The 9,776-nt window shown below is 65.7% G+C and overlaps 2 protein-coding genes across 2 annotated transcripts in view; both read left to right on the plus strand.

Moving 5' to 3' along the window:
• The window catches only part of CHLNCDRAFT_137718 (hypothetical protein), a gene marked incomplete at both ends in the record, with an annotated part of 5,725 nt that extends 2,642 nt beyond the window's left edge, over positions 1-3,083 (plus strand). Inside the window, 7 exons of the mRNA XM_005851068.1 lie at positions 1,017-1,253; positions 1,340-1,573; positions 1,772-1,928; positions 2,069-2,229; positions 2,357-2,432; positions 2,596-2,687; positions 2,856-3,083. Of these exons, the coding sequence (XP_005851130.1) occupies positions 1,017-1,253; positions 1,340-1,573; positions 1,772-1,928; positions 2,069-2,229; positions 2,357-2,432; positions 2,596-2,687; positions 2,856-3,083 (1,185 nt within the window). The remainder of the gene's footprint in view (positions 1-1,016; positions 1,254-1,339; positions 1,574-1,771; positions 1,929-2,068; positions 2,230-2,356; positions 2,433-2,595; positions 2,688-2,855) is intronic.
• A 203-nt stretch (positions 3,084-3,286) lies between these two features.
• On the plus strand, positions 3,287-9,668 carry CHLNCDRAFT_56680 (hypothetical protein; the record flags this gene model as incomplete). The annotated part of the gene is made up of 22 exons (XM_005851069.1): positions 3,287-3,436; positions 3,549-3,715; positions 3,801-4,110; positions 4,755-4,970; positions 5,257-5,458; positions 5,573-5,771; positions 5,903-5,998; positions 6,131-6,280; positions 6,324-6,431; positions 6,572-6,718; positions 6,841-6,889; positions 7,133-7,277; positions 7,457-7,625; positions 7,841-7,969; positions 8,134-8,250; positions 8,383-8,424; positions 8,570-8,624; positions 8,773-8,830; positions 8,982-9,091; positions 9,242-9,394; positions 9,481-9,544; positions 9,629-9,668. Exons 1-22 carry the CDS (start codon positions 3,430-3,432, stop codon positions 9,666-9,668), a joined length of 2,733 nt encoding a protein of 910 aa, XP_005851131.1. The 5' UTR covers positions 3,287-3,429.
• Between the last annotated feature and the right edge of the window lie 108 nt (positions 9,669-9,776).

A 9,776-nucleotide genomic window follows, 5' to 3' on the forward strand; every position in this document is an offset into this window, starting at 1 on the left:
GCAGCGAGGAGTGCCTGTGGTGTCTCTCAATGTGGCGATGGCGGCGCAGCCCGGCGGCGGCAAGGCAGCCGTGCGCTGCGGCTGCCGCGGCGCCTGCACCCGGAACTGCAGCTGCAAGAAGAATGGTGCGCGGTGTGGGCGGCACTGTGGCTGTATAACCGGTAAGGGTGGCAATTGCAAGAACCATTGAAGAAGTGTGCCTTGTACGCTTTGCCGTCTCCGCTGAAAGGTGCTGCCGCCTGTGGCGGCTTCATATTTCCTGTTCATTTCTGTTGTTCGGTCTCTCTGTTCGTGTTGGTTGGCTTGTAAGAGTTGTATTTCTGACGCTAGAGAGGTGAGATGACAGCGGGAGCGTTGAAGCGTGCATGCCATCACGTGTGCAAGCAGCCCCGCTCCGCCCCGCTCAACCCTCAAACATGGCTCTATGGGGTCAGTTCACGTATGGGAGGGGAGCGCCGCGCGGGCTGCCAGGAGCGAGCGGGGGCGGGGGTTGCCCAATCGGGAGGGTGCCACATCAGGGGGCAACACGTGTCTCCTGCTCTCTGGGTTCCTCCCACAGAGCTGCACGACCGCCCAAGGGTATACCGTCTCGATCTAAGTGCCGAGTCTGCTGCAGCGCGGCCCCGGTGGGTTTCTGACGTCGCTGGCCCCTCCTGCCGCCACCGCCTGCCGCCACCGCCACAAGCAGAGCAGGATGGCGCTCGTGCTCTCTTGGCCATGCTGCAGTGGCGAGCAGTTCTCTCATCCGGCTGCAACACGCTACAGGCCATTTTGATCACATTGTGATCGTGATTGCTGCTCTTCAGGGACCAGGGAGCCGCCATGCGACACTCCGACAGGCTCCTGCTGCTGGCGGCAGCTGCTGGTGGGAGCCTGGTGCTCTACAGAGTGAGAGAAGCGCGTGCTTGATCAAGCTGGCTCATGCTGGCCGCCCGCCCTCATCAGGTGTTCGCCTCCGGTGCCCATTGCCCGCCGCCGTCGCTCACCCCTGCTGCCGCCGTCCCCGCTGCGCTCAGGTGCTGGCCTCTAGAGCACAGTTTCCTTCCACTGTGCTGTACGGGGTAGCCGATCTGGTGGCCTGGCTGTGGACTGGGGCCAGCAGCGAGGAGCGGCGGGGTGAGCAGGCACGCCACCGCCACCACCCGCGCGGTGCCGCCAGCGGCTGTCGGCCGGTGGGCGAGGGGCTGGCTGACCTTGTGGGCCACACGCCGCTCATCCGCCTCAGGAGCCTGTCAGAGCAGACGGGGTGCGAGGTGCGGCCAGGGGAGGCTGGGGTTTGTCCGCGCTGTGCAGCCTGCTCTGCTCTGCAATGCAACATCCTGCCTCTCCCCCGCCACAGATCCTGGCCAAGGCCGAGTTCCTGAACCCGGGGGGCAGCGTGAAGGACCGGGTGGCTCTTGAGATCATTCAGGAGGCGCTAGCGGAGGGGCGGCTGGCGCCAGGCGGCCTGGTGACCGAGGGCACGGTGGGCAGCACGGGCGTCAGCTTGGCCATGTGCGCCGCCGCCTACGGCTGCCGCGCCTTCATCGCCATGCCCGACGATGCGGCGATAGAGAAGGCGCAGATGCTGCAGGTGGGGTCGGCGGCGGTGCAGGCGGTGGCAGCTGAGGGGTGAGGCTGGGGCTGGGGCTGGCCGTGGTCGGATGGAGCACGCGGGGGGTGGGTGGGGGATTTCTGGATAGCCCATAGCAGGTAGCAGCAGTGCGGAAGCCTGGGGAGCCGCTTGTCGGGCTCATCTCGCCACGCCCAGTGCGCTCGCCCGCTGCCGCAGGCGCTGGGCGCGGAGGTGTTGCGGCTGCGCCCCGTGTCTATCACCCATCCCGACCATTTTGTCAACGTGGCACGCCGGCGCGCCACTGAGCAGTCCAACGCCGTTTTCGCCGACCAGTTTGAGAACCCCGCCAACTTTCGCGCCCACCTGAAGACAGGTGGGCGGATGGGCAGGACAGTGGGGCAAGGGGTAGGATCTGGTTCGGTAGCAAGCGCCTGCTGCTGCTGCTGCTGCTGCTGCTGCCAGCCTGGGTTGCCGCTGATGCCCAACCGGTTGTGCCCTCGTCTGCTGCGGCAGGGCGGGAGATCTGGGAGCAGACGGGCGGGCGCATCGACGCATTTGTGAGCGGCGCGGGCACCGGCGGCACGATAGCGGGGGTGTCCTGCTTCCTCAAGCAGCAGCGGCCGGCGGTGCAGGTGTTCTTGATAGATCCGCCTGGCAGCAGTCTGTACAACAAGGTGAGAAGATAGGGTGGGAGAGGTGTGCCCAGGGGGGCAGAGGTGGGCGCTCGGCAGGCGCAAGTCGGCAGGTGATGCGCGACTGCCAGCGACTATGTCATCAGGCCTGCCCCGCTTGCCCTGCCAGGTGACGCGGGGGGTGATGTACACCCGGGAGGAGGCGGAGGGCAAGCGGCTGCGGCACCCGTTTGACACAATCACAGGTGGGTGGTGGTAGCATGCTGGCCCAGGGGTGCAGGGCTGCCAGGGGCTAGTTTTGGGTGCTGCGCTGGCAAGCGCCGCAGAGCTGAGCTGCCCCAGTTGACCTTCTGCTTGCTGCTGAGCCCCTGGTAAAGGTACTGGTTGCTTGCAACTGTGCATGTGCAGAGGGCGTTGGCATCAACCGGCTGACCCACAACTTTGCCAGGGCCAGGGTGGACAGCGCCTTCAAGGGCACAGACAGAGAGGCAGTGGAGATGGTGGGTGGGCGGGGGTGTCTACGGCCCTGGCTGGCTGGTCTGCCGACCGCTTGGGAGAAGGCGAGCCTGCAAACCGCTGCGACGCACTCCTCCTTCTGCCAGACGCTGACGCCATGGCTGTCGCCGTGGCAACTTGGGTATCCTCCTGTTGTGCTGCCGCCGCCGCAGGCTCAGTACCTGCTGCGCAACGAGGGCTTGTTTGTGGGCAGCAGTGCCGCCATGAACTGTGTGGGCGCTGTGAAGGCGGCGCGGCAGCTGGGGCCGGGCCACACCATCGTCACGGTGCTGTGCGACGGCGGCCACCGCCACCTGTCCAAGTTCCACTCGCCGCCGTACCTGGCGCGGTATGAGCTGACGCCTGCGGCCACCGGGCGGGGGCTGGACTTTGTGGCCTGAATGGGTGTGCGCTGTGGTTGGCATGCACTGTAATGCAAGCAAGCAATCAAGGTGTGTGTCTGAGTGTGTGGAGGAGCTCGGGTCACAAACATACTCTGGCTGAAAATAGCAACAGCGAGGACAGTTCGCCCATGCTGCGGCCGCTGTGTGCCCGGCGCCAACCAAAGCAGGGGCGATCTTGCTGGCGCACATCTCCCGCCTGCCTTTCTTTCAATCCATGGTTGCGCCAATTTCAGCATAGCGGTAGGAGCCGTGCGCGCCCTTGGGGACAGTTGAGGCGGGTGTTTTCGCGCCGGCGGGTGTTTCAATACGCTCTGGCGAGTCGCTGTACATTTCGGGAACCAGCATGGCAGGTGCGGAGAAGGGCCGCCGCCTCCCTGGCGGGGCGGTTGGGCAGAGAGGGGCAGCGGCCGCCGGCTTGCCGCCGCCAACCACAGAGGAGTGTCACTGCTTCACTGGCTGCAGGCACCCCCATGCGTTTCAGCACCGTGACTCCTGCCGTGGTCAAGCACGCCAGCACCGCCGTTAAGCCCGCCAGCAGCACGGCGCCCGATGGCCAAGGCCTGCCCACCCCGGCAGCCGACACCGTGACGGGCGGGCAGTGGCTGCCGACGCCGGTGCACATCGCAGAGGTGTGCGAGCAGCCTGCGGTTGTGCATGCGACCATCCCGCATGGGTTAGTGTGGCGCCGCATCATCCCTGACTCCTTGGGTGCAGGTCGGCGGGCGCCCTGCCGCCTCCTCCACCGGCCCCAGCCCTTTGGCGCTGGTCAGCATGGACTTGCTGGAAAGGATGTATGGAGCGGCGGGCGCAGCCCACGGCACAGAAGCTCCATGCGCGCCGGCCATGCAGCAGGACGGCGCCCGCACCGAGGCGACGGTAGCGAGCGCAGCGCCAGCGCAGCGGGAGGGCAGCAAGGCGACGGCGGCTGCATGCACCGCCACGCTGCTCGAGGCGGAGGGCAGCTCCATCACTGTGCTGCAGGCGCCACCCACCAGCAGCCGCACCACGACCTGCAGCGAGAGCGGTGAGCCCCAGCCTGCATGCCGCCGCCAGCGGGCAGCACACACATTCAGTACCTGACGTGCCTGGCCTGAGTGGCAGTGAGCTCATCTGTCTGCCATCTGCAGGCCTGGCATTCGCCGCTGGCGCGCTGCCTTTGCCACTGTTGAGCCCAGTGGTGTGCCAGGACGAGGACAGCATCAGGCTGGAGTTTTGCGAGTGCCTTGCCATTGACTTCGACCTGGGGACTGGCGCCGCCGCCATTGTGAGCCCCAATGGCGGCACGGCGTTTGGCAGCCCCATCAAGCTGTCGCAGCCGTGCAGCGTGGGCGGGGTTCCGGCGCCAGAGGCTCAGGCGTCAGTACCCCCGCCCCAGCCCCATGCCTGCGTCTCGTGCCACGCCACGCCACGCCTGGGGCGGTGGGCACTCGGCATGGTGGGCGCGGTCGGCGGCGCCCTGGCTCTGGCGAAGCTGGTGCCGTGGCGCTGGGAAACTGTTGGAAGGGCGGCCGCAAAGTAAATTGGCGTGCAGCGGCAGGGCATTCCTGTAAACACACAGGCTCATGGCAACGAGCTTGGCAACCCCCTCGAGGCGGCGGCAACACTGCCTTTTTGCCCCAGCCTGCAGCGGTTCAACCGTGGCATACCTGCGGTGCACTTATTGACAAGCATTATATAATAATTCAGTAAAGGATCATTATGATCTCATGAAGAGCTGCCTGCACGTCGGAGGCGGCAGACGCCTTCCGGTACCGGTGGACGTGGACGCCAAGGCTTGTTCCCATCAGAGTAGAACTATTCACGTCACAGGCAGCAGCGACGTGTCTGTAGCTGGCGGGCTGCCGCAAGCACCACCCCATGTCAGCCGCGGCCAGCACCGGAGGGGTGGGCTGGGCAATGCCCAGCAAGCTGGGGAATGCGCGCTTCGTAGAGCGACATGGGGGCTCGCAGAAGGGCAACAAGCTGCTTAAGGTGGATTCAGGTGCGAAAGCGTAACAATGGGGCCTCGGCAGCCACCCGGGAGGTGGCATTATATTGAACTGGAGCGCAAAGCCTGAATGCCTTCGCAAACGCGACCAGCGCAAGTCCCGCCTGCTCCGCCGCCGCCGCTCGCCGCTGCCACCGCCAGTTGCCCAAGGCCTGTATGCCTGCGTGTCCACCTTGCCTGCAGACCTGCTACCCCATGGGCAGAGCGACGAGATGCGGGAATTGCGGGACAAGGACCGACGGCAGGAGGAGGAGTTGGCAGCGGCGTGGCGAGCAGCGGCGGTCAACGCAACCACCCTCGCCGCCCAGCTGCTTGCCGATCCCGCCGACGGCGAGGAGAGCGTGGCGGCCTGGCTGAGCCGACGGTTCCGCGAGCTGGGCATCAAGTGAGCTATGCGGGTTGGTATGCGCCGCCTGACAACAGCCCCTCATGAATTGGCAGCTCCGACACACCCCAGCTCCCCTGACCGCACCCCTGCACCTCCCCTTCCACCCGCCAGGCTGCCCTCCATCACAGTGGCCTACCAGGGTCTGAGCGTGGAGACGGATGCAGCGGTGGGCGCCGCCGGGATACCCTCCATCTCGCGATGGGTGGGCCTGGATGCGCTGCTGTCGGGAGACCTGCTGCGACGAGGCGGCGGCGCCCGCAGCACCGCTCGCCTGCCGATCATACGGGGCATCCAGGGCGTGCTGCGCCCGGTGAGGCAGCCAGGCAGACGCATCTTGATGATGTGTTCGCTTGTTTGTGTGCTTGCCGGTGCTGGGGCTGCTGTGACGCCTGATGCCTGCGGCCATGCCTCCTGCTCTGCACGCTCCCTCTGTGCTGCCAGGGGCGGCTGACGCTGCTGCTGGGGCCGCCGGGCGCGGGGAGGAGCGTGCTGCTGCAGACGCTCGCGGGGCAGCTACGCCCTTCCAGCACCGTGCGGGTGAGGCTCGTGGCTAGCCCGGCCATCTGGCCATGCCACTGAAACTTCGGCATCCAGAATGGTGCCCTCGCCACTTCCCAGACACAGGCATTCCCTCCTATATGTGCCCTCCTATACGTTCTGCTTCTGCAGATTGCAGGCACCATAACATACAACGGATTAGCCGGGTCCGAGTTCGATTTGCAGCGAACCGCGAGCTACGTCGATCAGGCGAGCGGGCGTGCGCCATGCCAGTGCCCAGAGCCGCTGTCGACCTGCTCTGCCCGCCGTGTCGGTTTGCATGTGTGCCTGCCTTCCTGATGCCTGCCGACCCTTCTTCCTGCAGTACGACGTGCACCTGCCGCTGCTGACGGTCCGGGAGACGCTGGCCTTTGCCCACGACGCGCTCTGGGCTGCCGGCTGCAAGAACGACCTGGCCGCGGAGTTTGCGCAGGTGGGCGGCCAGCACCGCATAATTATCACCACCGCGGCTCCACCCCACGATCAGCCGGCAGGCAAAGCTGGCCAAGTGCGGCCCCCCCCTTGGTATCCTGGGTGCTCACTTCTGCCTGCCGCGCCTGGCGTGCTGTGCAGGTTCTGAAAGCGGAGGAGGCGGAGGTGGGCGCGCACGTGCTGCCGCGGCAGCTGCAGGACCAGGTGGTGTGGCTGATGGCCAGCCCCGAGCTGATGGTGGAGTTCACGCTGCGCATGCTGGGCCTGGAGGGCTGCGCAGACACCGTGGTGGGGGACGCCATGATTCGGTGCGTGGGTTGGCTTTGGGGTGTGTGGTGGGTGGGCTTGCGGGTGGAGATGGACAGTAGGGGGTGTGACCGCTGCCCCCCCCCTCGCCGCTGCTGCCGCAGCGGCATCAGCGGCGGCCAGAAGCGGCGGCTGACCTGCGGCGAGCTGCTGGTGGGCGGGCGGGAGCTCCTCCTGCTCGACGAAATTTCGACAGGCGCGGCTCCAGCCAGCCAGCCAAGCAGGGCAGCCGCCTGCCCGACACCTGCTCTTTCCCGACAGCAAAGCCTCGTCTGCCCACCCCCTGTACCCACCCTGCCTGTGCTTGCCTGCCTCGCTTGCCCTGCGTGCCCTCGGTCACGCTGCCTCAGAAGCCCTGCCCCTCCTGCTCCCCCCACTCCTCTGTCCTCTGTGCAGGCTTGGACTCTGCCACCACATTCTCAGTGGTCAAGTATCTAGGCGACCTGTCCCGCACCTTGCAAGCCAACACAGTCATCAGCCTGCTGCAGCCCTCCGGAGACGTGATGAGCCTGTTCGACGACGTCATGCTGCTGGCAGAGGGGTGCGCCGACAGGCTGCTGCCCTGCTGCCCTGGGGTGCCGTGGCAGCCCTGGCTGACAGGCCGGGAGCTTTGGATCCCAGCCCCTGCTGCCAGCATGGTGGCTGGGATCAGCAGAGAGCTGCGCCTTTGATGCTCTGCCCGAACTCATTGCTCATTGAACCCCGACCCCCGGCCTGCAGGCGCATGCTGTACCACGGCCCCGTGGATGCTGTGACTCCCTTCTTCGCCACCCTGGGCTTTGCCTGCCCGCCCCGCAAGGAGGTGCCCGCCTTTGTGCAGGAGGTGACCTCGGCGGCGGGGCAGCGCCAGCTGGCGCAGCCGCAGCTGCTGGCTCGCGGCCACAAGCAGGTGGGCTTGACACACAGGTGCAGGCGCAGGTGCAGGCCGCGCGTTTGATTGCTTCGCACCGCTCGGTGTGTGGCGTGTTTAGCGTCGGGCATCAGCAACTGCAAGCTTGAGACACCATCACACCATGCTCCTGCATGGTGCCTCGGTCATCAGACTGCGCTCCTGCGGTTGCTGGCGAGAGAACCCACGGCTGCTGTGCCCCATCGCTCGTGCAGGCCTGCCTGCTGGCTTCCCTGGAGGAGATTGAGGTGGCCTTCTGGGGCGGAGAGGCGGGCCCGGGCGCCGACATGCGGCAGCTGGTGGCGGGCGCCCCGGGGCCAGAGGCTTATGCCGACATCCCCAAGGTGGGCTGCTGCTGGCCTTGCTTTCTGTGGCAGGCACACTTGCAGGAGTGGACCCTGAGGTGGGCGTGGTGCTTGCTCCGGGCAGGAGAGAGTGGGTGAGATTGCTCCCGGGACCGGTGCCCCGCCGACTTCCCGCCGTTGCCTGTCTGCCCGCCTTCCTGCAGACGCTGGTGGTTGAGGCTGACGTGGCGCCCTGGCAGACCTTCTTCCTGCTCTGCGCCCGCCGCCAGTTCAAGCTGCTGGGCCGCGACGCGGAGCTGCTGCAGGGTCGGCTGATGCAGGTACGGCAGGGGCATTAACAACGGTACATTCACACTGAGGGTCCCGTTCTACATTCTACACATGTGTACCTACGGTGTATGGCAAATCAGGAACGCGGGGATAAGGCAGAGTCACCTGCTCTGCTTGTGCAGGTGGTGCTGGCTGGCTTTGTGGTTGGCACGCTCTTCCTGCAGGTGCGCCGCTCCGCAACATGCCTCGCTGCTGGCCGCTGCCCTGGCCCAGTGCTTGCCTGCCTGCCTGCCCTGGCCCGGTGCTGCCACCCGCCCTCCCGTACCGCTCGTGTGCTGAGCTTGTACTGCTGCTGCTCCCCGCCTGCAGATCGAAGTCAGCCTGGACAATGCCTCGAAGTTCTTGGGGGTCAGCTTCACCTCAGGTGGGGATTTGAAAACGTGTGTGTGTGTGTGTGTGTGTGTGTGTGTGTGTGTTTTCTGTGTTCTGTGTTCTGTGTTCTTTGTTCTTCACATAACACAGCCTTCCTTCCCCCGCTCCTGTGCCCGCTCCCCTTCCTACCCACCCCACAGTCGCGATGCTGGCCTTCATCTCGCTGCCGCTGACGGGCACCGTGTTTGCACACAAGCCGTGAGTGCTGCTGGCTGGCTGCTGGGGGGCTGCCCTGCTGCGCAGCTGTGCCCCCGCTGGGGGAAGCAGTGCAGTGACACATCATCACCAGCTGCCCATTCATCCAACCAAGCCCGAGCCATCTGCTTGCTTGCCCGCCTGTTTGCTGCAGGACGTTTATGAAGCAGCGGGCACTGCGATTCTTTCCTCCCTCTGCCTATGGCGCCGCCTTCGTGGCCCAGGAGGTGCCCATGACGATCATATGCGCCCTCATCTTCTCGAGTGAGCAAAATTGGCAACGCACAGCAGTGCTGGCAGGCTGCAGCTTCTCCGGGATTCGGTGTGCCTGCTTACTCACCCACCCGCCAGCTCACCATCCATGGATGCCACCAGCCAGCGCACACCTGCCTCCCCCCCCCCCTGGCCCCGCAGTAATGGTTTATTTCATCGCTGGCTACACTTACTCAGCCGGAGCTTTCTTCATGTACACTGCGCTGCTGCTGCTGTCCGGCCTGGTGTTTGGCGCGCTGTTCATCGTGCTCGCCGCGCTGACACCCACGCTGCAAGTGGCGGGGGGCCTGTGCGGTACGCGCCAGCACCATTCTGCCTGCCTGTTGTGCCTGGCGTTTTAGCTTGCTTGCCTTACGTTCTACTGGACTCTGCCTGTGCAGGCGTCATCCTGCTGGTTCTCATCCTTCTATCCGGCTTCAGCATCGTGCGGCAAGACATCCCGGGGTGAGCGGGATGGCGCTGTGGGATGCTCTGCATCGCCAGCACAGCTGTTGTCACCCGTCTGCTGCCGTGTCCTTGCCTATGCAGGTGGTGGATATGGGGGCTGTACTGCAACCCAATGGCGTAAGTGGGAAGGAGAGGGAGAGAGGGGGGGGGGGGGGGGGGGGGGGGGGAAAAAGAAACCCTTTTTTTTTTTAAACCGGGCGGGGGGGGGGGGGCCTTTACAAAAAGGGGG

Source organism: Chlorella variabilis, assembly GCF_000147415.1.
Source record: "Chlorella variabilis unplaced genomic scaffold CHLNCscaffold_2, whole genome shotgun sequence".
In the NCBI taxonomy this organism is placed as follows: domain Eukaryota; kingdom Viridiplantae; phylum Chlorophyta; class Trebouxiophyceae; order Chlorellales; family Chlorellaceae; genus Chlorella; species Chlorella variabilis.